Consider the following 27,692-nt stretch of genomic DNA (forward strand, 5'->3'; position numbering starts at 1 on the left):
CGTGGTTGGGATTTGAACCAGCGACCCTTTTTACTGCTAGGTGAGAGTGCTAACCACTACACCACTGTGCCGCCCTACACCACTGTGCTGTGAGGTCCCCTGGTTACCACAATTTCTCCAGATAGGTTGAGGAACGGTAGATGCGGGCAAGTTTGGTTGGGGTAAGATACCAGTTATGAAGCATTTTCTTAACAGTTTTCCCAGTGTGTTATGCACCGTGAGCATTTCAATGGTGCTTGTAGCAAGTGTTCCAGCAGCCAGGTATCCTACAATTGCTGCTTGGACATAAGTGTGGTGCCTCTAAAGAGGTTTTCAATAGTCAAGATACCGGCAGTAGACCAATCAGAAAACGTGATGTCAGGTGTGATAATTTGAAGTGTCGCTCAAGGTATTGTGAGCAAATCTATGTGGGGTGCCTTGGTGGTATTGACATTATCAAGGCACATGCAGGTCCATTGGTGCTGTAGTAGAAGGGCATAGAGGATCTGTTTGGGTCGATAGGCTATAGCCGCTTTTTCTATTTGGAGCCAGGTGGTTTGTCGTGTGGGGTTCCACCAGACCTTTGATCCAGTATCGTACCCTTGTAGTATGCCGAGACATCTGGCACACCCATCCCTCCAAATGGGATGAGGCAGGCTTGCATAAAATGTTGCGTTCGAGACAAGGTGCTTTCCACCCCAGATAAAGGCAGTTCTGATGGACTATTTTCAGTAGTTGGTTTTGAAGAAAGGGAATTTAAATAGTCTGGAACGTGTACAGGCCATGTGGGAGTAAGTACATTTTGGCTAGGGCAATTTTACCTGCCCATGAGGTTTGAGTGCACTGAAGATTCTGTGTGGTCTTCTGGAGTTTAGATACAAGATTGACGTTAAGAGAAAAGTCGGGAAGAGGGAGTGATCAGTTGAATACCCAGATATGGAGGAATAGAAATAGGGTCCATGAAAAAGCTGTATAAGCAGCAATGTTTTTGGTGTGTTGGTCAAGGCCTATAGCTAGAATACTAGATTTTGAGTAATTTTAAATAGGGGGGGCTCTATTAAACAGAGCTTGGTAGAGGAGTAAATATTGGCAATGGTCATAGTACGGTTATTAATAGCGGCATTCAGGATTATGAATCTGCCGCACGCACAGATAAGTGTAAGTGATTGCCTGTTCTATAACATTGTAATAGGTCTGCTAAGTAATGAAAACAGCAAAAGTTGCCCAAGTAGCAGTAATACACTGAACACAGTTGGTAAAGGATAATAAAACTACGTAAAAAAAAAAAAAAAAAAAAAAAAAAAAGGAAGAATACATACTGCAAGGTGCAGTCAATGTGATGCTCACCAAGGACAAGCTTGACAACTGTTAAGCTGAAGGTGACAGGGCACCTTGTAACATGACAGATTATAGGTTTTGGAAAATAACCGATAGGTGGTAGTAGGTGCATTGTGCCGGGCATCTTGAGTGCACGCAGAAGGCCAGTGTGGTAGCGGCGAGGTGATTAGGCCCCAGTTGAGCACCCACTTAATGCCATCTTTGGGTTTGAAGAGGTTGGTAGTTTGGTTCCAGAACGTGACTACCAACTTGGCAGGAAATCCCCATTTATATAGAACATTGTGATCTGAGGATTACAGTGACTTTAGGAGAATCCCCCTCTCTTCTGAACAGTGGCAGAGAGATCTGTATACAGAGAGCTATTAGAGTAGGGATCTGGCAGCGGGGCGATGGATCAGGCAGCAGTCATGATCTGTTCTTTGATTTGAAAGATGTGGATGCGTGCCAATATGTCTCACGGCACAGACGCAGGGAGGTGGTTAGGCTTGGCGATATGGTGACCACGATCAATGATCATATTGGCCTGGCTCAGTTGAGGAACAAGTGCTGGATATGTTAGACCAGATCAGAAGGCTTCACCAATTCTGGTATACACTGGAATTTAATGTTATACATCCTTGAGCGGTCCTCTAGAGCTGCCATTTTGGCTTTCGGGAGATTTGTTTCATTGGTGTGTCGATCATGAGCATCCACCATGTCATTTTAGGCCGCAGTGCACTCAGTCATCAATTTTTCTAGATCTGCGCAGTCTTCTACTTCATCAACTCTAGAGTGTAGCATGGAGACAGATGACCCAAGTTTGTTACACAGATTTTGAAGATAGAGGAGCTTGAGTGTATGCTCAGATGCAGGCAGGGTGGCCAAGGAATCAGAGCGGATCTCCTCAGGATCTGTAACTGCCGGGGAGTCCCAGTGCCGTTTCTTATGCAGTGGGGCTTTGTTAGGAGAAAGGGCTGGCGATTGAGCATCTTGCCTCAATCAGCAGGAGAGGTCCGAGAGGGTTCTGCATCTGGAGCTGTGCTGTCCATTTCTTCTGTCTGAGACTCCCTGGGGTCTGTGGAGGGTGACGCTCCGGAGCCACCTTTGGTGTGCTGCATGTTCGACTTGCAGGATTAGTCTGATGCGGCGCAGCTTGTTTAGAGGATTTTGCCTCCTCCTAGACATACTGATCGGGTGCCGCTTGAGTCTTCTACCCTCCGGTACAGGGGAGAATCGGGCCAGTAAAGGAGCTGCGAGTCCTACTGCGGAGCAGAGGTGTCAGGCAGCCATCACTCTGCAACCAGCCTGGCCCCCGGGTCCTCAAACTTTTTAAACAGAGGGCCAGTTCAGTCCCTCAGACTGTTGGAGTGCTGGACTAGAGTTCAAAAAAAATTATATGAACCAATTCCTATGCACACTACAAATAAAATAAAAAAAACATACATAAAAACAGGAAAATATACAATTTTAATGAACATAAAAACACATTAGCATTTTACAGAATTGAACCCCTCCCCCATGAAAACCTTTGTCAGGATTGCTATGCATATCTATTTGATCCATCTTAGCAAGCCACTCACCTCTTGTCGAACTTTCTCTATAGCGGCATCCATATCCTTCTGACTGAACTTGAGAACTTCAACAATTGCCCCCACATCAGGTGGTAGGAGGAAGGTGTCAGGAGCAGACAGTAAATCAGCACTTTCTGGAATTAAAGGTGCCGTGTCCTGGGGAAGATGGAAAAGTCTATTCAGACAGGTCTGCAGCACAAGTAACTGAACACCTCCCTGGAGTAGCTGCTGTTCAAACAACCCACTGTTACTACAGCAACAAGGCAAGCCACTACACAGAGGAGAAAGGTGAAGAGTAACAGCAGCCATTAGCAGACTCCATTTCTGTCACTACAAAACTTTGGCTGATCCTAGCAGAAAAAAAAAAAAAAAGCCACACACCTTTCTGCTATAAATACAAACACAACCAGCCCCTTTAACGTGACATACGTGCTTCAGTACAGACAAGATTGCTTGGTTAGAGGGCATCTGCCACAGCTTGCATCATATGGAGGAATATTTGAAACCCGTTTTCCGTTTGCATACCTTTTACTTTTGCTTAATAGATATAAAAATGTTTATTCTGGGTTCTTGGAGACCTAAACTGTGGACAATACCAACTACACCACTGACCCTTGCAACAAAAGGCTAGCATCAGTTTAAAGATATCCCCTATAGATCTAAAAACGGAAGTGATGCCACCTGAATTGAGCCCTGGTTCACACTTATCGGATGCAGGAAACCTAGCAAATCCCGTGCGTTTCTCACATCGTAATCGCACGGCATCCATTCGATCTTCTGCAGGTGTCAGCGTTCGACACCCCCAAAAAACCCAGTGATTTCCAGGTGTGTTTGCGTTTTGGGGGGGGGGGGTAAAGGATCCTGCACAATGTGATTTCAGCTATACAAAATGCATGGCTGAAATCGCACTCCTGTGCACAGGAATGCGGTGCGATTTGTGCGCAAATCACATGGTGTCCTAATTGCCCAGATATGAAGTATAGTTAAAGTAGAACTATAGGCAAAGCTCCCCCCCCCCCCCCCCCCCCATTTTAGATAAAGGGAGGGTTATAACCCGTCAGATTTTTCTTCACCATCTGTATCCCATTGGGGAGATTTCCTTTCACTTCCTGTCCCATTGCCAAATAGAAAGTGAAAGGAAATCCCAGCAAGGTAAGGGAATTCCTTGGGGACCTACAGGTGACCAGAACTAGCCTCCCCATTGGAAAATGTAATCTATTAGTTTTCTGGGAACAACCCAAAATTTGGGTGTTTTTAACTTTCAATCATAATGGTAAACAAACGGAGAGGGTTAATCACCCTAATGAAGACAAAGACAGCCATAAAAGTTGACAGTTCTAATCCCTCTAACCAAAACAAAAACCCACTCCATAAGGATATACTGCGGCAGGGCGGCCACATTGCACTGGATCATTTTTTTATTTTATTTTTTAATTCCCTGCAAAAGCATAGTAAAAACGCGCAACACCCTAAAATTTGGGATTTTCTTTCACTTTCAATGAGAATGGTAAACAGGACAAAGAGGGCGAATCTCCTTAACAGGGGCACAGACCTCAAAAACATGACAGTTCTAATCCCGCTGTACAAAAAAAAAAAAAAAAAAAAAGTTTTGCCTTTAGTTAAAAAAAGTTCTGCACAAGTTTGGTCCAAATGCAATGAAAATTCAGCCAGTTTGTATGGCTGAATTCGCATCGCACAGACACCGCATGTGATATGCACAGATATGCAATATCTGGCACGCAGGCATGTACTGGCCATCGAGACTACAGGGAGTTTCCCGGTGGGCCGATGGCTCAGTGGGACACTCTGATGTAAGGGGGCTGGTGATGGGACACTCTGATGTAAGGGGGCTGGTGATGGGACACTCTGATGTAAGGGGGCTGGTGATGGGACACTCTGATGTAAGGGGGCTGGTGATGGGACACTCTGATGTAAGGGGGCTGGTGATGGGACACTCTGATGTAAGGGGGCTGGTGATGGGACACTCTGATGTAAGGGGGCTGGTGATGGGACACTCTGATGTAAGGGGGCTGGTGATGGGACACTCTGATGTAAGGGGGCTGGTGATGGGACACTCTGATGTAAGGGGGCTGGTGATGGGACACTCTGATGTAAGGGGGCTGGTGATGGGACACTCTGATGTAAGGGGGCTGGTGATGGGACACTCTGATGTAAGGGGGCTGGTGATGGGACACTCTGATGTAAGGGGGCTGATGATGGGACACTCTGATGTAAGGGGGCTGGTGATGGGACACTCTGATGTAAGGGGGCTGGTGATGGGACACTCTGATGTAAGGGGGCTGGTGATGGGACACTCTGATGTAAGGGGGCTGGTGATGGGACACTCTGATGTAAGGGGGCTGGTGATGGGACACACTGATGTAAGGAGGTGCTGATGGGACACTGATGTAAGGAGGTGCTGATGGGACACTGATGTAAGGGGGTGCTGATGGGACACTCTGATCTAAGGGGGTGCTGATGGGACACTCTGATCTAAGGGGGTGCTGATGGGACACTCAAAATGTAAGTGGGCCGGTCTGGATGAAGTCCAGGGCCAAATTTCTGTCCCAGTCCAGCCCTGCTGGCACGGGACCAGTGTGAAACTGCCCTTAAGGCCTTTTCTTTCCCTGCAAGATAATGTCAATGTGCTAGTGTTATATACTAGCACATTAAACACACTTTAAAACAAAGTTCTTCCAGCGCCAAGATATCAGAGCTACAGGCGCTCCGATCTAAACTAGTCTTGCTTCCAGGTCTGGATTCCGTCTCTGACTGACCGAAGCGGCCATAATGTCACTGCCTCGCATAAGCACAGGAGCTGTAGTTTACAGCACAGGGCTCTAAAGGATTGAAATGGGTGGCTGTTCCTTCACAGCGCATGCAACGGTGATGTCACTGGCTACATCTACAGTAATTATCTCCTAAACAGTGTCTGTTTAGGAGATATTTACACTACCTATAGGCAAGCCTTATTATAAAGTTAGCAGTGGAAGTTTACTTCCACTCTAATGTATAAGCAGCTTCAAATCCTTGCATAAGGGCACTTGATCTCAGGGACCACTGAAGAACATGCACCCTCAGGCTTATGGAATGCTGGTCAGGTTTATTCTCTAGGGTCTCTGCTAAAAACTAAAAAAATGTATAAGCAACAAGTGTCAGAAAAGGGCTTAGTGGGGCGTGACCGGAAGCCGAGCTGGACGGATGCTGTGCGTGAGCTCTCCTCCAGCCCGACGCTACAAAGGCCTTATACGGGGGCATTCAGCACTCAACGATGGGGGGATAGAGAGCCACATGGTCCTCCTCGGCCCGGGGGTCGTCCCAACCTCCCCCGGGCTCTTCCTCCTCCCTAAAAGCATTTTTCCAGCCGCCCGGGATGCCGCCGGGCGGAGGCAACAAAATGGCGCCGTACGGCCTGGCCACGCTACAGCGGGATCCCACACCACCGCCGATGCAGCAGCAGTGCGATCGCCCCCTGGAACCCCCGCATCCACACTCCGGACACTCCCTGGGAGAAGGGCAACTCGCGCCACTCCCTCCAATCCTCACACGAGCCCCGGTCTGACCGGGCCGCGTTCGAGCACAGGCCGCAACCCGGACTAGGCCGCGCCGGCGGGCCAGGAGGCCCAGCATTAGCATCCCATGCCTCCATCCCTGCCAGGTCAGGAGGGACCCCAGGATGGCCGGTTGTCCCCGCCGGGGCCCACGCACATCACCGGGGGTGAGTGACCAGCCTTGTCCCCCCTCCTCACCGCCCATCCCCCGGGGAGCACAGGACGCTACCCCGCAGCTCCACCAGCTCTTTACCCAGTACTCAGAGGCCTTCCCCCGCTTACTGCAGATGGCCTCAGACCCGGTCATTGCAGGGTCTATCTCCCCCTCTTCATTCATCTGGAGCTACAGAGGACCCTCAAGGCCCCCCGTTACAAGGAGGACACAGCACTTCCCCTGAGTGAGGAGGGGGCCTGACTCACTTGGCAGCCACCTGCTCCCCCCAAAGCCCAGAGGCAGCCACGCTCCAGAGACCCCAGTTTACCCAGAGACCAAGCAGCTATTCACCCCTCCTATGCCCAGGTGGTCCGTCCCCACTCACCACACCTAAAGGATGCCCAGCCGGACCCCTCACCCTGCTCTCCCCATGCCACTTCGTGGTCAGACGCCTGGAACCCTCCACCATCCTGGCCTCCCTCTCTCACCACGGGGGCCCAACAGGGCACCCACTGCCCCCCCAATCTCCCCTGGGGCAACACGGGGGTGGGTACCCCCCTGGCACTCTTACCTGACAGCCATCCCAACAAAAGAGGACTTTAAACAGCTCGTGGCAGACGTGAAAGCCACCTGCCGTGCTGAAATCCAGACCCTACATGCCGGCCTGAAACACCTAGATGAACAGGTTGAGATGGCGGAGGAGGAGATCCAGGAGACCAAGCTGGCAGTACACCGCACCCAAGTGGAGAATTGGGACCACCGACTCCTTCGAGACATGCAGCGCCACGTGGAGGACCTCGATAACAGAGGCCGTAGGAACATCTGCGTTCGCGGCCTTCCTGAGACCGAAGGATCCGAGGACCTCCAGACCTCACTGCAAACATTGTTTAACGAAACGTTGGGAGAGGATCCGGCCAAACTTGATGGACCCATCGGGCTCTTCGACCCAAAGGTCCAGCATCCAAACCGAGAGATGTTATTTGCAGGATCCATTCCTTCCCCCTTAAGGAAGACATTATGCGCAAAACCCGCTCTATTCGCAATTTTATGTTTGACAACTCTCCGATCCACGTCTATCCGGATCTTTCCTGGATAACCCTCCAAAAATGTAGGCTGCTGCAGCCACTTCTCCAATCTCTACAGGACAAGAATATGCTTTATCGATGGGGTTTTCCCTTCCGCCTCACAGCAAGACACCAGGGGAAGTCTGCGACCCTCCGATACCCCGAGGACCTGGCCTCCTGTGACACACTGGGCATACCTGTGCCCAAACTTCCTGAATGGGAAGTGATCGCCTCTCCACCGGTGATCTGGCAGAAAGTTCCCTCGGCTAAACGGCACAGAGGACCGGAGCCCGACCGCAGATCGCCTAAACACAAATAACATGGATCCCCCCCCCCCGATGGCCTGAGCTTCACATGTTTTTGAACTGCTTTTTACCCAGGGCTGGCCTAGGTTGAGTCCGAGGTCGGATCGACTCAGGTTACTGACCCCCCCCCCCCCCCCCCGTGGTTTTCCACCTGTTGGTTGCCCCATAGATTACAAATTGCTGGTGTCTCCCTGACCTGGTTTTCTCCACCCCCCTTTTTTTGGTTTGGGGACGCCTAGTTCAGGAGACCTATAGGAACCACTTAGGCTCAGTGTCCCTATAGGACATCTGGACCTGGCTCATGTTACTGCTAATTTTGGTTTTGTCTAGGTTTCTACCCTTTTTTCCTTCTAGATTCTCTTTACTCTGCCCCCTGTGCAGGCCTCTGCCAGTGGTCCTTCCGGTCGCCAGCCCTTCTCCAGCGGTCGTCTCTCCTCGGGACACGCACAACACCAACGGATTAAGCCAAGTATGACTGTCCCCGATCTTCCCCCCCGACTAGGGCTAAGATTCTATAACTTAATGTACATGGACTAAACTCCAAATAAAAAAACGCCATCTCGCGCTCCGGGAATTTAGGCAGTCCAGGGCGGACATAGTGATTCCTTTAAGTTTGCCTCTAGACATTTCCCTCAGGTATACCAGGCTTTTAGTTCACGTAAGAGGGCGGGGGTTGCCATACTTTTCTGAAAGGGATCCCCCTTTACGTGCACATCGACATACCTAGACCCGAACGGCCACTATGTCATCCTCTGCAGTACATGGCGGACGTAGGCCCAGACCTTAAGCGCCCTCTATGCCCCTAAAGTTCGCCAACACCGATTCTTGTCTGGGGTGCTATCCCGCCTCTTTAAGACGCCCTCCGAGCTTCTGGTGATGGGGGGGGGGGGGTAAAGAGACGACTTCAATCTCATTCCATCCGTACAACATGACCGCCTTGTGGTGAACCCACAGGCGTCACAAACCAGAGTCCTGAGGGACTCTAAGATGTTCCGCCAGCTCACCAGAAGACGGGCTCTTTTTGACGCTTGGCGAACTCTGCACCCGCAGGACCGCCAATACACCTTTTATTCGGCTCCACATCGCACTCACTCGCGTATCGATCACTTCTTTGTGAACAACACATTGAGGGCCGTTCAATCCGCACATACTAACCATCTCCTGGTCCAATCATGCCCCGATAACCATGACACTGGACATTGGGGCACCCCTTCGTAAGCCGTGCAGTTGGCGACTAAACACCTATTGCAGCACCCCTCGGCCAGAGCGGAGTTGGAAACCTCACTCCAACTGTATTTTGCTGAAAACTACACCCCAGACGCAACCCATCCCACCCTGTGGGCGGCCCATAAGGCGGTCATTCGGGGTCGATGCCTTGCTCTCTCCTCAGCTCTGAAGAGGGACGCACAGGTCGCTAAGCTGATGGCTGAGGGGCAGTTGAAGACCCTTGAGGCTAGGCTTCGGGGGTCTCCCACTCTGTCCCTGGTTAAACAAATCGTCCAGGAGAGATTAACTTTGCGGGATCTTGCGCTAGGTTCGGTTGAAAAAGCGCTCATCCGCCTACGACAGCTCTACTATGACAAGGGCAACAAAGCACAGACCCTGCTGGCCAAGAAGCTGGCCGATCGTGCACAGGCTTCCACGTCCTCCCAAATTAAAAATGGTAGGGGAGACCTTCTGTCCCACCCTCAGGCTATCGCAGACACGTTTGCAGACTTTTACACTGACCTGTACAATAAGCCAGACATACCCCTGATTTGACCGATCGCATTACCAAGTATCTAGAAAACATAGCACTGCCCCGATTGAGGGACACGGACCTTCAGGATCTGAACGCCCTAATTACTGGAGGAGGAACTGTTAGCAACTGTGAAGGTGCTCCTGGCCCAGACAGGTTCCCGTACGAGTACTACAAGGCATTTCTACCTATTCTGAGCCCACGCATGACTAAATTGTTTAACTCATTTCTTAACCACTTCCCGACCGCCGCACGACGATGTACGTCGACAGAATGGCACGGGCAGGCATAAGGGCTTACATGTACGTCCTTGCCTTCCCGCGGGTCGGGGGCCCGATCGGGCCCCCGCCCGGTGCCTGCGGCGGTCGGTATTCGTTCGGGAGCGATCCCGGATGAGGGGACGGCCATTCATTCATGGCCACCCCCTTGCGATCGCTCCCGACGAATAGAAATCCTTCGTCACATCACTTCCTCTCCTGTAATGTAAACACAGGAGAGGAAGTGATGTAATCTCTCCTCCGTGTCGGTATTTTTCGTTCCGACACCGAGGAGAGAGGATCGTGAGTTGCACCAACACGACACTACACAGTAGAACATGCCAGGCACACTCACACCCCCCCGATCACCCCCCAATTACCCCTGCCCCCCAGTCACAGTGACACCAATGTCTTTTTTTTTTTTTTTTTGCATTGGTGTCATTTGTGACTGTAATAACTGTTAGGGCAGTTAGGGTTAGCCCCTTTAGTTCTAATGTACCCCCTAACCCCCCCCAATAAAGGTTTAACCCCGTGATCACCCCCCCATCGCCAGTGTCACTAAGGCTGGGTTCACATTGCAGCAGTTTATGAGAACGAATGTGATTCGCACCGCACTGCAGTGCAAATCACATCCGATCTCTGTGCGATTCGAGTTCAGCCATACAGATAGTATGGCTGAAATCGCATCGCACCCGCCGCAAATTCGCACGGGACCCTTTTTTTGGCCCGCAGCAGAATCGGATCGCATGGGTGTTCACACCATGCGATCCGAGTTTGCAGATCGCACTGCGATATGCAAACTGATCTGGGGGTGCCATTAACATTTCACTGACACTCCCAGCAGTTCGCATAGGGCAGTGTGAACTGCCGCCGGGAGGCATGCGATGCCCGCATCGCTCCAGTGTGAACCCAGCCTAATAAGCGATCGTTTTTCTGATCGCTGTATTAGTGTCACAGGTGACGCTAGTTAGGCAGGTAGGTATTTAGGTTCGCCGCAGCTTTTTATAGCGCCAGGGACCCCCATATACTACCGCATAAAGCCCCCTGATTGCCCCCTAGTTAACCCTTTCACCAGTGATCACCATATAACTGTTACAGGTGACGCTGGTTGGTTAGTTATTTTTTTATAGTTTCAGGGCACCCGCCATTTATTACCTAGTCTCACTAGTGTACCCCTAAATTTAGGGGTGTCTACTTTCCAAAATGGGGTCATTTGGGGGGGGTTGTGCCATCTTGGCATTTTATGGTCTTCAAAACTGTAACGCCCTTAGAAAGCCTGAAGGCGGTGCTTGGTTTTCGGGGCCCCGTACGCGGCTAGGCTCCCAAAAAGTCCCACATGTGGTATCCCCGTACTCAGGAGAAGCAGCAGAATTTATTTTGGGGTGTCATTTCACATATGCCCATGGCATGCGTGAGCAATATATCATTTAGTGACAACTTTGTGAAAAAAAAAAAAAAAAAAAAAAGTTTGTAATTTTCCCGCAACTTGTGGCAAAATATAAAATATTCCATGGACTCAACATGCCTCTCAGCAAATAGCTTGGGGTGTCTACTTTCTAAAATGGGGTCATTTGTGGGGGTTTTGTGCCATCTTGGCATTTTATGGCCTTCAAAACTGTAATAGGTAGTGAGGAGTGAAGTCAAATATTTACGCCCTTAGAAAACCTGAAGGCGGTTCTTGGTTTTCGGGGCCCCGTACGCGGCTAGGCTCCCAAAAAGTCCCACATATGTGGTATCCCCGTACTCAGGAGAAGCAGCAGAATTTATTTTGGGGTGTCATTTCACATATGCCCATAGCATGTGTGAGCAATATATCATTTAGTGACAACTTTGTGTAAAAAAAAAAATAATAATTTTTTTTTTTGTCATTATTCAATCGCTTGAGGCAAAAAAATAAAATATTCAATGGGCTCAACATGCCACTTATCAATTTCCTTAGGGGGTCTACTTTCCAAAATGGGGTCATTTGGGGGGGTTTTGTACTGCCCTGCCATTTTAGCACCTCAAGAAATGATAGGCAGTCGTAAACTAAAAGCTGCGTAAATTCCAGAAAACGTACCTTAGTTTGTAGATGTGACAACTTTTGCGCAAACCAATAAATATACAATTATTGACTTTTTTTTTTACCAAAGACATGTGGCTGAATACATTTTGGCCTAAATGTATGACTAAAATTGAGTTTATTGGATTTTTCTAATAACAAAAAGTAGAAAATATCATTTTTTTTCAAAATTTGCGGGCTTTTTACGTTTATATCGCAAAAAATAAAAATCGCAGAGGCAATCAAATACCATCAAAAGAAAGCTCTATTTGTGGGAAGAAAAGGACGCAAATTTTGTTTGGGTACAACATTGCATGACCGCGCAATTACCAGTTAAAGCAGCGCAGTGCCAAATTGTAAAAAGACCTCTGGTCATTGACCAGCAAAATGGTCCGGTCTGAAAGTGGTTAAGGGTCCTTTCCTATGTGCAATACAACACCTTTATACTACCCCCACCTCGCAAATTAAAACCCCATTCATTTGTACCTCTAAGACAGGCGGGTGACAATACCAGGAAAATTATTGACCTTATCGATGTAGCCAACAAAACCAACCTCCCTTCCCTGGTCCTGAGTCTAGATGCAGAAAAGGCTTTTGATCGCCTGAGTTGGCCCTTTATGACAGCAACTCTGCGTCATATGGGCTTTAACCACTTTCAGACCGGACCATTTTGCTGGTCAATGACCAGAGGTCTTTTTACAATTTGGCACTGCGCTGCTTTAACTGGTAATTGCGCGGTCATGCAATGTTGTACCCAAACAAAATTTGCGTCCTTTTCTTCCCACAAATAGAGCTTTCTTTTGATGGTATTTGATTGCCTCTGCGATTATTTTTTGCGATATAAACGTAAAAAGACCGCAAATTTTGAAAAAAAATGATATTTTCTACTTTTTGTTATTAGAAAAATCCAATAAACTCAATTTTAGTCATACATTTAGGCCAAAATGTATTCAGCCACATGTCTTTGGTAAAAAAAAAGTCAATAATTGTATATTTATTGGTTTGCGCAAAAGTTGTCACATCTACAAACTAAGGTACGTTTTCTGGAATTTACGCAGCTTTTAGTTTACGACTGCCTATCTCATTTCTTGAGGTGCTAAAATGGCAGGGCAGTACAAAACCCCCCCAAATGACCCCATTTTGGAAAGTAGACCCCCTAAGGAAATTGATAAGTGGCATGTTGAGCCCATTGAATATTTTTTTTTTTTTGCCTCAAGCGATTGAATAATGACAAAAAAAAAATTTTTTTTTATTTTTTATTATTTTTTTTTTTTTTACACAAAGTTGTCACTAAATGATATATTGCTCACACATGCTATGGGTATATGTGAAATGACACCCCAAAATAAATTCTGCTGCTTCTCCTGAGTACGGGGATACCACATATGTGGGACTTTTTGGGAGCCTAGCCGTGTACGGGGCCCCGAAAGCCAAGCACCGCCTTCAGGCTTTCTAAGGGCGTAAATTTTTGAGTTCACTTCTCACTACCTATTACAGTTTTGAAGGCCATAAAATGCCAAGATGGCACAAAACCCCCCCAAATGACCCCATTTTAGAAAGTAGACACCCCAAGCTATTTGCTGAGAGGCATGTTGAGTCCATGGAATATTTTATATTTTGCCACAAGTTGCGGGAAAATTACAAACTTTTTTTTTTTTTTTTTTTTTTTTCACAAAGTTGTCACTAAATGATATATTGCTCACGCATGCCATGGGCATATGTGAAATGACACCCCAAAATAAATTCTGCTGCTTCTCCTGAGTACGGGGATACCACATGTGGGACTTTTTGGGAGCCTAGCCGCGTACGGGGCCCCGAAAACCAAGCACCGCCTTCAGGCTTTCTAAGGGCGTTACAGTTTTGAAGACCATAAAATGCCAAGATGGCACAACCCCCCCCAAATGACCCCATTTTGGAAAGTAGACACCCCTAAATTTAGGGGTACACTAGTGAGACTAGGTAATAAATGGCGGGTGCCCTGAAACTATAAAAAAATAACTAACCAACCAGCGTCACCTGTAACAGTTATATGGTGATCACTGGTGAAAGGGTTAACTAGGGGGCAATCAGGGGGCTTTATGCGGTAGTATATGGGGGTCCCTGGCGCTATAAAAAGCTGCGGCGAACCTAAATACCTACCTGCCTAACTAGCGTCACCTGTGACACTAATACAGCGATCAGAAAAACGATCGCTTATTAGGCTGGGTTCACACTGGAGCGATGCGGGAACGCCACGAATCCGCGGCGGGTTCCCGCATCGCATGCCTCCCGGCGGCAGTTCACACTGCCCTATGCGAACTGCTGGGAGTGTCAGTGAAATGTTAATGACACCCCCAGATCAGTTCGCATATCGCAGTGCGATCTGCAAACTCGGATCGCATGGTGTGAACACCCATGCGATCCGATTCTGCTGCGGGCCAAAAAAAGGGTCCCGTGCGAATTTGCGGCGGGTGCCAGCGGGTGCGATGCGAATTCAGCCATACTATCTGTATGGCCGAACTCGAATCGCAGAGATCGGATGTGATTTGCACTGCAGTGCGGTGCCAATCACATTCGTTCTCATAAACCGCTGCAATGTGAACCCAGCCTTAGTGACACTGGCGACGGGGGGTGATCACGGGGTTAAACCTTTATTGGGGGGGTACATTAGAACTAAAGGGGGCTAACCCTAACTGCCCTAACAGTTATTACAGTCACAAATGACACCAATGCAAAAAAAAAAAAAAAAAAAAATGACATTGGTGTCACTGTGACTGGGGGGCAGGGGTAATTGGGGGGGGTGATCGGGGGGGGGTGTGAGTGTGCCTGGCATGTTCTACTGTGTAGTGACGTGTTGGTGCAACTCACCGATCCTCTCTCCTCAGTGTCGGAACGAAAAATACCGACACGGAGGAGAGAATACATCACTTCCTCTTCTGTGTTTACATTACAGGAGAGGAAGTGATGTCACGAAGGATTTCTATTCGTCGGGAGCGATCACGAGGGGGCGGCCATGAATGAATGGCCGCCCCCTCGTCCGGGATCGCTCCCGAACGAATACCGACCGCCGCAGGCACCGGGCGGGGGCCCTAATCGGGCCCCCGACCCGCGGGAAGGCAGGGACGTACATGTACGCCAATATGCCTGCCCGTGCCATTCTGTCGACGTACATCGTCGTGCGGCGGTCGGGAAGTGGTTAAGGGTCCTTTCCTATGTGCAATACAACACCTTTATACTACCCCCACCTCGCAAATTAAAACCCCATTCATATCGTCTCCGACTTTATCGCCAATGGCACCTGCCAGGGATGTCCGCTTTCTCCCCTGTTTGCACTCTGTGTGGAGCCCCTGGCGGAGGCCATTAGAAGCAACCCGGATATCAGGGGAATTCCGGTTCGGGGCAGGGAATTCAAAATATCACTTTTTGCAGATGAGGTCATCCTCACCCTGACCCAGCATAGGACCTCACTGCCCAACCTTCACGCAGAACTGAGCCGATATGTGGCGATCTCGGGATATAAAATCAACGCATCCAAATCGGTGGCCCTCCCGATTAATATAACGCCAGCGGAAGGGACCCATTTACGCTCTTTTTCCCTACAGGTGGGAGAATTCCTCTCTCATATTTGGGGGTTCTTATTACCCCGTCCTTCCACACCCTGTACCAGACCAACTTCCCCCCTCTCTACCGGGAGATTAGGGAACTTATTCACAAATGGAAGGCACATCACATATCGCTCATGGGGGGATCGCGTCCATTAAAATGGTGATTCTCTCCAAACTCCTCTACCCGTTTCAGATGCTCCCCGTTCCGATCCCCTACACGCACCTTCATACGCTCCAGAAAGATTTGTTGAAATTCGTGTGGAACTTTAAAAAACACCGGGTCCCTGGCTCCGTCCTGACTGCTCTGCGCTCGGACGGCGGCCTGGCATTTCCTGACTTGATTAGATACTATCAAGCGGCACAGCTACGGGCAATAGTCTCATGGTTCCCACAACGGTCAAACAACAAGTGGTCGGAGATAGAAAAAATATGGCTAGCTCCGGTACACCCGAACAGTTTACTCTGGGGCGCAGATGTAGCAATCGATCCGGGCCGGTTGTTGGGGCCGATGGCCCAGCTTCGCCAGCTTCAGCGAAAGCTCTCCCGTGAATGCAGGCTTCACTCGGAGTCATCTCTGATGACCTCGTTTCTTTGCAACCCTAAGCTCCCGGATAGCTTAACCCATCAGATGTCCTGGCCCTGGGCATCCCGAGGTTTGTTCCACCTGGGACACCTGGTGGACACCAGAACGAGAAGACTGCTGCCTTTCTCTGAGCTTCAGGCCAAGCACGACTTCCCCCGACAGACGTTCTACAGTTACCTACAAATTAAACATTTTGCGCAAACCATAGCCCTGCGACTCCAATTCTCCCCACCCTCCCCATTTGAACTGATTATACTTGAAGGACGGCATCGCAGGGGACTGATCTCGGACCTATACCGCATCCTCAACTCACACCACTTCCATACAAGGGGCAAACACAAGTACATGATACGCTGGGAGAGGGAGTTGGGTGAGGAACTTCCAGTGGAAGCTTGGCAGGGGGTATGGAGACAGGCAGCTAAATTCTCCCTATGTACCCTTTATAAAGAAAACTCTTGTAAAATTATTTTTCTGGTACCGGACCCCAGACAGACTTCACAATATACTCCTCCACCTCTGATCATTGCTGGCGTTGCCTAAAAGACAGGGGCACCCTGTTCCATATATACTGGACCTGCCCTTTGATATCCCCATTCTGGGACCTGACAGCTCCTTATCCGTCTATTTGAGGTGCCTTTACCGTTTGAACCCAGGTTCTTCCTATTCAGCCTGTCCCAACCAAAGATAACTAAACCATCCCAGAAGCTCCTACGGCACATCCTCACGGCAGCTAGATGCCCGATAGCCCTCAACAGGAAGAGTCAAATGGCCCCAACTATGCAAGCCCTTTACTCCAGGATTAAGGACATAGAACTTATGAAAAAAAAATGACTGCTAGAATATGGGACAGGCTGGAGGAATTTGATCTGGTCTGGGGGAGATGGCGGCTGTTGGAGGACTAAGGGCAAAACGATTTAGGTATGGCGACATGGATCTCTGGCTCTCTCCTTTTCCTCTCAACCCTCTTTGTTTATATAGCAGACTTTCTGCTACGTTCTTAGCATTTCGCATAGGTCGCAAAGCAGACCCTGCCAGGCTAGTGGGGTGTTGGAGCGGACAACTGACTTTTGGTGTCTTCTGTCCCCCAGCACTCTGCCAACCAATTTATTAAAAACTGTTGTATATGCCCACGAACTGATAACACATATTGCATGTTTATCCTTGACCTTGCAAAGTTTTGCAGATACATTGCTACTACTGTATACCTGTACTGCTTGTCCTCCTATGCAACAATTGAAAATAAAACGTTATTTGAAAAAAAGAAAAGGGCTTAGTCTTTAAAGAGGAACTGCAACCTGCTCACATAATTTGCAATAAAAACCATCTTTGCCATTCTGAAGTAGAGGTCGACCGATATGGGTTTTTCTCTGGCCGATGCCGATATTTAGAAATCATGGCGGCCGATAGCCGATATATGATGCCGATTTTTTAGGGCCGATATGTTAGGCCAATTTTATTTATTTATTTTTAATCCCCCTTGATCTAACACACCTTTCCCACTGTGGCGTTTTAAGGCGCTTTTGGGCGAAAAATAGCGCCTGTAAAATGGCTCCCCTGCAGTCTGTGTGAAAGACAGAGTGCTTTCACTGAGGCGATGCGCTGGCAGGATCTTAAAAAAAAGTCCTGCAAGCAGCAAGTTTGGAGTGGTGTATACCGCTCCTCCACCACTCCTGCCCATTGATATCAATGGGCACCACTGCCGAAGCGCATGCAATGCGATTTGGCAGCAGTGCTTCATGGGCGCATGTAACCTCTTCCTTAGCCGCTAGCTGGGTTATATGTGCCCCACTAGCAGCCAAATAGCACCGCTAAAATTATGGTAAAGAGCCGCTAAAACTTGCGTTTTACCATCAACGCCTGCCCGCTCCAGTGTGAAAGCAGCCTTCATACGTGATACAGAAAATTTCTTACACTTAATATTTATTAAACAAAACAAACCTCCAATCAGTTTACTTGTATGTATGATTTAGAGAATATATATATATATATATATATATATATATATATATATATATATATATATATATATATATATATATATATATATATATATATATATATTAAATAAAAACAGGTAGTCAAAACTTTTGGACAAAAAAAAAAAAAATGGGCTAACTTTACTGTTTTTATTTTTATTTTTTAAATGCTTTATTTTTTTCCCAAAAAAATGCATTTGAAAGACCTCTGTGCAAATGCCGTGTGACATAAAATATTGCAACAACCGCTATTTTATTCCCTAGGATCTCTGCTAAAAAAATATATATCATTTTTGGGGGGGTCTAAGTGATTTTCTGGCAGAAAATACAGGATTTTTACTTGTAAGCAACAAGTGTCAGAAAAGATTTAGTCTTTAAATGGTTAAACTGAGAACTTCTACACACAGAGATGACTTCATTCATTCAGTGTAAACATTGTATCTTTCTGTTCTTTTCTTGGCAGTCTGCCCAGAGAGGAGGAAAGGGTTGCTATGACGACTTAGTCAACTTAGACTGACTTCTATACAGAAGTCATTTCAAAGTAGTTCTAAATCGGCTTTTTATCAGCACAAATCGGCTGATGCCGATTATTTAAAAAACGGCAAATATCGGCCGATATATCGGTCGACCTCTATTCTGAAGCTTCCCTCCAACCACTTTGCATATTTCATATGTACACACCATGATTTTGTACTTGACAAAGAGCTGCAGAAATCTCCCTCCATTGAGCATGGCAGCATCCATTTTAACTGTGGGCAGCTGAGGCTGCTGCTTGTTGACTTCCTGGATTTACAGAGGCACACCTCCAGCTCTGCAGCTTTCACTGGCCCCTTATGACTTATCCACCCTCCCTTCCTAGCAAACTCACTAGAGCAATAGAGCTGTGCACAATGTCATAAGCCTAGGCTAAAGACCAAACAGGAAGTGAACTGTATAAAAGGAACTACAGGCAGAAAAAAAAAAAAAAAAAAAAAGTGTTTTACTATCCAAAGTTAAAACAAGAAGGGCAGAAGATTTAATAGATGGGGGGGGGGGGGGGGGGGGGGGAAGACGACCTAAGGTCTGCTTTAAGTGATTAAACTGCGTCACGCAACAGATAAGACCAGAACTGTGTGGACTGCACAGAGGAAACCAGAAACACATGCAAGTGAAAAATAATGGTGTTTATTTACATAGGTGAAAGGTAAGTGAATATAATAGTGCACAACCAACGCAAAACCACATACCATGATATATACAAATATTGGGGAATACCAGAATCGTAACAAAAACCAGGCCGAGGTCATACACAGGGGGGTCAGCAGATGGGTAACCAACAGGAAAGGGCAATGACAGATGGATGGATGGGCTGTAGAGCAGGGATCCAAGGCAAACAGGAGGGACAGGTCCAGGATGGGGTCAGATACAGGCTCAAGGTCAGGATCCAGGGAGAAAGATACCAAGGCAAGCATGTGTGGGCTTGCCGGGTATTTATAAGATTGCATTAATTGTCCTCAAGTAACACCTGAGTGCAGGAAGTGTTGCCTGCTCCCTACTGCCAGGATCCATCCGCTGGTGGACGCTAGTACTGCGGCCCAATGGTGACATAACACCAGCAGGGAAAGTCTGACAGTTACAAACTGCCAGAAGACACCTGCTGGTGGACCTCAGCACTGCATGCCAAATGATGGATCTTACCAGCGGACGGACCCTTTCCTGACAAACTGACCAAAGTTAGTTCTTTTAGATCAAAGGAATGAAGTGTTACAATGTTTCTTCGCTGCCTAAGCAATATTGTGATAAACTTGGCAGGCTGCCCATTTTCTTTGGGGTTTTTTTTTTTTCAGCCGTCAGTGAGCAGAGAACTCTGGCACTGAATAGGGAAAATGCTGTTAAGATTGTGAGGGGGGGTAGAATTGCAAAAATAAAATAAAAATCAGCAGTGTCTAAAAATGGAGAGCAACTGAGCATGTGTGCAGAGCAGGATGAGATAGTGTATTACGGGATTTTAAACTGTACTGTATAGGCACTATTTTTTGACATAGCAATACCTGCAAAAAGGGGCCAGCCTGAAGGGATCTAGTAGGACCTTGGTTTTCTGACTAAAGTTCTCCTTTAACAAAGTAGTATTACATTAGGGATTTGGGGGGAAATGAGGGAATACACAAAAACTCTGCCCAGCTTTCCGGTTTATGCAGCACTATCACATAGTAATAACGTGGGCTTTAAACTTAGCAGCACAGTGCCACCTCCAGTTCCAGAGTACCCAGGAAAGTCACAGGAAAAAAATAAAAATAAAAAGCATCCAAAACACCCACACACTAGAATTGCTTGTATAACCAGTTTGTACATTTATCAATCGAACTATAGCAATTGTCTAACACACACTGCTGCAGGCATTGTGAAACCAGAGTCAGCACAGTACTTACAGTAACCGTAAACGTCCCCAAGAGGTCAAGGCCTTTAGGCTTCTCTTCAATTTCCAGGGTGGAGGGATAAGTTGGTTTAGGCAAGGCTTCAAAGAGCGGCAAGCTGCAATTGGTAGAGACATTTTAATAAAAGCGTTTGATATTTCAGGAAAGTGAACAAACGGTGTGGCACCTACTTGTTGCGCAGAGGTAAGTTGCACATCAGGTCACTGTCTGAAGACGCAGACTTCTTAGGAGACTCTCTCAGCAGGGGATCAAATTTCAGATACAGGGACTGCTTCCTCAGAGCAGAATCTTTGAACTTAGACAAGAAAACAAAAAGCCACTTCAGATAAGACTGAAACACATGGCGAAACGCATTAACAATAGATCGGGAAGATGTAAATTATGTATGGAAGAAAGCCTGGAACAGGTGGGTCATGTAAGAGAACACTTACTAAAGAGGTTCCAAAGTTCTCAAGATAGTCAAATCCAACTGCAAAAAATATAAAATAGGTGGCAAATTAATTCAGTGTTAACACATCTGAAAAATACCAAAGCAATGTAAAAAAGGGAGGCAGAATGGTAAATGTCTGTTAACGCGTTTGTTAACCCAAACAAAAATGGATTTTCTGGTACCTTAAAACCGACTGAATGTATGATAGATATAAAAAACAAACCAAACACCACACCTGAATCTGGCAGCACTTCCTGTATCCCCTCTCTAAACAGACCACTAAAATCAGGGCAGCTCCACCCTGATCACCATGGTCTAATTGAGGCCCCTCATTATTTGCTGCCGTCTCCTCTGCTCTCCCCTCCCCCCTTCCTGCATGTCAGCTCGTGTCCGTCTCAGTCTCTGGCTCTTCTAGTAAAATTAAAACTTTTTTCCCTCACTGCTTGCAACTCTTACATCCTGGCAGAGCACACTACCTTTTTTTTTTTATTTTTTATTTTTTTTTTTAAGAAAAAAGAAAGTGCTCTGTAAATACATTTTTTTTAGCACTGTCTTCAGGTCAGTCAAGTGACTCTCAGCCGGTTTCCATGGCTACTGCAGGAGTGGCCATGTCATCTTCCTGGCTGTTGTCAGAGGGAGATCACGACCCCTCCTGCAGTATTCCATCCGAGCTGTACATCAGCCCCAAGTCACGTGACCAGCCTGAAGACAGCTCTGAATAGGTAGTTTTTTTTTATTTTTTTTAAGTAGTGTGCTCTACCAGGCTCTAATAGAAAGTCTGGCAGAGTTTGAGTTATGTGTTAATAAACCCTTTAAATTGTTAAATGTACCCTCAGATTTAGATACACCAACACATTAAAGCCAGACGTCAGTCAACACCATTATCAGTTAACCACTTTCAGACCGGACCATTTTGCTGGTAAATGACCAGAGGTCTTTTTACACTTTGGCACTGCGCTGCTTTAACTGGTAATTGCGCGGTCATGCAATGTTGTACCCAAACAAAATTTGCGTCCTTTTCTTCCCACAAATAGAGCTTTCTTTTGATGGTATTTGATTGCCTCTGCGATTTTTATTTTTTGCGATATAAACGTAAAAAGACCGCAAATTTTGAAAAAAAATGATATTTTCTACTTTTTGTTATTAGAAAAATCCAATAAACTCAATTTTAGTCATACATTTAGGACAAAATGTATTCAGCCACATGTCTTTGGTAAAAAAAAAGTCAATAATTGTATATTTATTGGTTTGCGCAAAAGTTGTCACATCTACAAACTAAGGTACGTTTTCTGGAATTTACGCAGCTTTTAGTTTACGACTGCCTATCTCATTTCTTGAGGTGCTAAAATGACAGGGCAGTACAAAACCCCCCCAAATGACCCCATTTTGGAAAGTAGACCCCCTAAGGAAATTGATAAGAGGCATGTTGAGCCCATTGAATATTTTATTTTTTTGCCTCAAGCGATTGAATAATGACAAAAAAAAAATTTTTTTTTTTTTTTTACACAAAGTTGTCACTAAATGATATATTGCTCACACATGCTATGGGCGTATGTGAAATGACACCCCAAAATAAATTCTGCTGCTTCTCCTGAGTACGGGGATACCACATATGTGGGACTTTTTGGGAGCCTAGCCGCGTACAGGGCCCCGAAAACCAAGCACCGCCTTCAGGCTTTCTAAGGGCGTCAATTTTTGATTTCACGCCTCACTACCTATTACAGTTTTGAAGGCCATAAAATGCCAAGATGGCACAAAACCCCCACAAATGACCCCATTTTAGAAAGTAGACACCCCAAGCTATTTGCTGAGAGGCATGTTGAGTCCATGGAATATTTTATATTTTGCCACAAGTTGCGGGAAAATTACAAACTTTTTTTTTTTTTTTTTTTTTTTCACAAAGTTGTCACTAAATGATATATTGCTCATGCATGCCATGGGCATATGTGAAATGACACCCCAAAATAAATTCTGCTGCTTCTCCTGAGTACGGGGATACCACATATGTGGGACTTTTTGGGAGCCTAGCCGCGTACGGGGCCCCGAAAACCAAGCACCGCCTTCAGGCTTTCTAAGGGCGTAATTTTTTGAGTTCACTTCTCACTACCTATTACAGTTTTGAAGGCCATAAAATGCCAAGATGGCACAAAACCCCCACAAATGACCCCATTTTAGAAAGTAGACACCCCAAGCTATTTGCTGAGAGGCATGTTGAGTCCATGGAATATTTTATATTTTGCCACAAGTTGCGGGAAAATTACAAACTTTTTTTTTTTTTCACAAAGTTGTCACTAAATGATATATTGCTCACGCATGCCATGGGCATATGTGAAATGACACCCCAAAATAAATTCTGCTGCTTCTCCTGAGTACGGGGATACCACATATGTGGGACTTTTTGGGAGCCTAGCCGCGTACGGGGCCCCAAAAACCAAGCACCGCCTTCAGGCTTTCTAAGGGCGTTACAGTTTTGAAGGCCATAAAATGCCAAGATGGCACAAACCCCCCCCCCCCCCAAATGACCCCATTTTAGAAAGTAGACACCCCTAAATTTAGGGGTACACTAGTGAGACTAGGTAATAAATGGCGGGTGCCCTGAAACTATAAAAAAATAACTAACCAACCAGCGTCACCTGTAACAGTTATATGGTGATCACTGGTGAAAGGGTTAACTAGGGGGCAATCAGGGGGCTTTATGCGGTAGTATATGGGGGTCCCTGGCGCTATAAAAAGCTGCGGCGAACCTAAATACCTACCTGCCTAACTAGCGTCACCTGTGACACTAATACAGCGATCAGAAAAACGATCGCTTATTAGGCTGGGTTCACACTGGAGCGATGCGGGAACGCCACGAATGCGCGGCGGGTTCCCGCATCGCATGCCTCCCGGCGGCAGTTCACACTGCCCTATGCGAACTGCTGGGAGTGTCAGTGAAATGTTAATGACACCCCCAGATCAGTTCGCATATCGCAGTGCGATCTGCAAACTTGGATCGCATGGTGTGAACACCCATGCGATCCGATTCTGCTGCGGACCAAAAAAAGGGTCCCGTGCGAGTTTGCGGCGGGTGCGACACGAATTCAGCCATACTATCTGTATAGCTGAACTCGAATCGCACAGAGATCGGATGTGATTTGCACTGCAGTGCGGTGCGAATCACATCCGTTCTCATAAACCGCTGCAATGTGAACCCAGCCTTAGTGACACTGGCGACGGGGGGTGATCACGGGGTTAAACCTTTATTGGGGGGGTTAGGGGGGTACCTTAGAACTAAAGGGGGCTAACCCTAACTGCCCTAACAGTTATTAGTCACAAATGACACCTGCCGGGTGATCAGGGGGTTAAACCTTTATTAGGTAATAAATGGCGGGTGCCCTGAAACTATAAAAAAATAACTAACCAACCAGCGTCACCTGTAACAGTTATATGGTGATCACTGGTGAAAGGGTTAACTAGGGGGCAATCAGGGGGCTTTATGCGGTAGTATATGGGGGTCCCTAGCGCTATAAAAAGCTGCGGCGAACCTAAATACCTACCTGCCTAACTAGCGTCACCTGTGACACTAATACGGCGATCAGAAAAATGATCGCTTATTAGGCTGGGTTCACACTGGAGCGATGCGGAAACGCCGCGAATCCGCGGCGGGTTCCCGCATCGCATGCCTCCCGGCGGCAGTTCACACTGCCCTATGCGAACTGCTGGGAGTGTCAGTGAAATGTTACTGACACCCCCAGATCAGTTCGCATATCGCAGTGCGATCTGCAAACTCGGATCGCATGGTGTGAACACCCATGCGATCCGATTCTGCTGCGGGCCAAAAAAAGGGTCCCGTGCGAATTTGCGGCGGGTGCGGCGGGTGTGGCGGGTGCGGCGGGTGCGGCGAATGGCTGAACTCGAATCGCACAGAGATCGGATGTGATTTGCACTGCAGTGCGGTGCGAATCACATTCGTTCTCATAAACCGCTGCAATGTGAACCCAGCCTTAGTGACACTGGCGACGGGGGGTGATCACGGGGTTAAACCTTTATTGGGGGGGTTAGGGGGGTACATTAGAACTAAAGGGGGCTAACCCTAACTGCCCTAACAGTTATTACAGTCACAAATGACACCAATGCAAAAAAAAAAAAAAAAAAAAAAAAAAATGACATTGGTGTCACTGTGACTGGGGGGCAGGGGTAATTGGGGGGGTGATCGGGGGGTAAAGGGGGGGTGTGAGTGTGCCTGGCATGTTCTACTGTGTGTGGGATGTGTTGGTGCAACTCACTGATCCGCTCTCCTCCGTGTCGGAACGAAAAATACCGACACGGAGGAGAGAATACATCACTTCCTCTCCTGTGTTTACATTACAGGAGAGGAAGTGATGTCACCGGGGATTTCCATTCGTCGGGAGCGATCGCGAGGGGGTGGCCATGAATGAATGGCCGTCCCCTCGTCCGGGATCGCTCCCGAACGAAAACCGACCGCCGCAGGCACCGGGCGGGGGCCCGATCGGGCCCCCGACCCGCGGGAGGCAAAGGACGTACATATATGTGCTTATGCCTGCCCGTGCCATTCTGATGACGTAGATCGGCGTGAGGCGGTCGGCAAGTGGTTAAAGAAAACAAGTTTTCTTTTTGGGATAAAACGTTTTCCATAAAGGCTGATCATTGTCAGCACCCCTGCCAGTGGTAAATGGCCTGTAACTCCTGTAAAAACTGATAATTCTAGATAAGAACTTGCTCTTTGAAAAAAAATAAAAAAAATAATAATAATAAAGTTGCTTTTGGTTTTAATACCATGGCTCATGACATCTTGGACCTCATTCACACCATACATGCATAAAAACTGATGGAAAAACCCACAGCGATTTCACTTGCAGAGCCAAGTTTACATCAGTTTTCATGTGCATTTCAGTGAGTTCATGCACAGACTGACACCACATCCTGTGCCCTCCAATTCTGTCCAGCTCATCAGTTCCCAACTTTTGTGCCCAGCAACTTTGCCCCTACCAGCCCAGTGCTCCAGTGAGCAGAGTAGAGAAGACCAAGAACTGTGTGATCTTTGAATCGCTCAGTGCTTGGTCTTAGGGAAAGCAGAAAATAGCTGCAGCATAGAGGCTAGTATGCAAGTTTGACATTTTGAGAAACAAAAAAAAAAAAAAAAAAAAAAAAAAAAAAAAAGTATAGTATCGTTTACAAAAACCTGAATGTGGAAGTCTTCAATAAGCTTGATCTCTCAGCATTGGTCTTAGAAATCTGTCAGGGTCTGCATTGACAGCCAACAACCACATGGAGAAATTGAGAGTGACTTACATTCAGTAGCTGGCTTAAAGTCCATCTCCTCAGCTGGTTTGAAGTCTGATTCTAAGGCAGCACTGAAATCCATAACCAGGGCGCTATGCTCCATAACCAGAGCATCGTCTGAGGCAGTCTGCAGATCTGGCAATACACTGTTAATCTGTGAAAGATTTTCATTGTGTGGGATGGTGTCTTCCTTAACACCCATTAAATCAGTGCTCTCATCCTAAAACACAAGAAGAGGTAAGCCGTAAGTAGAACTGTAACACAAAGTCATCTTCCAATAGAGACCTGAAGAAATGAGAGGTGGATACAGCCATACCTTGTGTTCCTGAGAAGTAGTTTCACTGCTTACACTTACAGGATTGTCCTCTGTCATAGGGCAGTCTTGGGGAAGCCTGTAACATTCAAGCAGAATATACTAGAAAGTTACTAGCCTCAGTGTACGCTTACCCATCCAGGAGCAGCTAGGCACTAGAGTTGGCAATATTGTTACATTGAGACAATTTTTCAAAATGCTGACTGAAATGATATTACAAGTTGTGTGCACAAATATCAAGGATCAAGAAAAGTGGACAACTTTATAGGAAAATAAAAAATTTGTATAGCCAATGCTGGGTCTGCTTTTAAGCTCATGCCTGGCAAGCATTACAGGTACTATGTATTCCAAAGAGAAGAGTACTCCCTACCCCAATAAGGCCTTCCAGTTGCCTCCTTCCTTCCCACTACTATATGATAGCACCTGGTTGTTAAATCTCTCTCCCTCCCCCCCTCCTTCATTGATGGTATGAGGGCCAGGGCGAACTTATTGTTTAAAGCTTAATGCTCAGGAAGCCAAATTCTACCTTGTAGTGGAGCTGCTTGAACAATGCAAGGATTAAATGCTCATTTACACATCTAGGGTAACAGAAAATGCACTCTTATCTGATCCCCACACCTGCAGTTTTGTTCCCTATGCTCCAGCAGTCGCATGTCCTCTGATATCAGTTACAATGCCTGGCCCGAGGTCCTCAAGCAAGATAATTTGGGGGTTCTGGAAATGGGAAGGGAGCTGTACAAGTTAATCTCCTTATACCAGTTCACAGACCAGAATACCAAAGAAGAGATGTTGGACTATACCGGTACTAAATTTGATACATAAAAATCAGAAAGTATAAAGTAGAATTTTATATAAATTTTAATACAAAAAAGAAAAATTTACACAACAAAAAGAGAGAAAATTATTGCACGAAGAAATATCATGTTAAAAGCTAGTACACCCCAGATTCGTATGTACAGTTACTCATGGTGGAGTTTCATTCTAGGGGTACAAGTGGAGGGTTCCTCGACTAGTTTCGCAGAATTTTCCGCTTCGTCCGGAGGAGGTCTAAAAATTGGATATACATTAGACAATGCGTACCTATTAATAGTTCATATAGTTATACAATCGTATGAGTATATATAGAGAAACA

General features: G+C 46.8%; 1 protein-coding gene across 1 annotated transcript in view; it reads right to left on the bottom strand.

Moving 5' to 3' along the window:
• The window catches only part of TACC3 (transforming acidic coiled-coil containing protein 3), a 95,298-nt gene that overhangs the window by 26,603 nt on the left and 41,003 nt on the right, over positions 1 to 27,692 (bottom strand). The window contains exons 5-10 of the mRNA XM_077477930.1: positions 26,564 to 26,639; positions 26,257 to 26,467; positions 20,966 to 21,003; positions 20,705 to 20,829; positions 20,529 to 20,631; positions 2,877 to 3,023 (exon numbers count right to left, since the gene is read on the bottom strand). Coding sequence (XP_077334056.1) covers positions 2,877 to 3,023; positions 20,529 to 20,631; positions 20,705 to 20,829; positions 20,966 to 21,003; positions 26,257 to 26,467; positions 26,564 to 26,639 — 700 coding nt within the window. The remainder of the gene's footprint in view (positions 1 to 2,876; positions 3,024 to 20,528; positions 20,632 to 20,704; positions 20,830 to 20,965; positions 21,004 to 26,256; positions 26,468 to 26,563; positions 26,640 to 27,692) is intronic.

Source organism: Lithobates pipiens, unplaced genomic scaffold (assembly GCF_037356315.1).
Source record: "Lithobates pipiens isolate NorthernLeopardFrog02 unplaced genomic scaffold, aLitPip1_a1.2 Scaffold_13, whole genome shotgun sequence".
NCBI classification, from domain to species: Eukaryota; Metazoa; Chordata; class Amphibia; order Anura; family Ranidae; genus Lithobates; species Lithobates pipiens.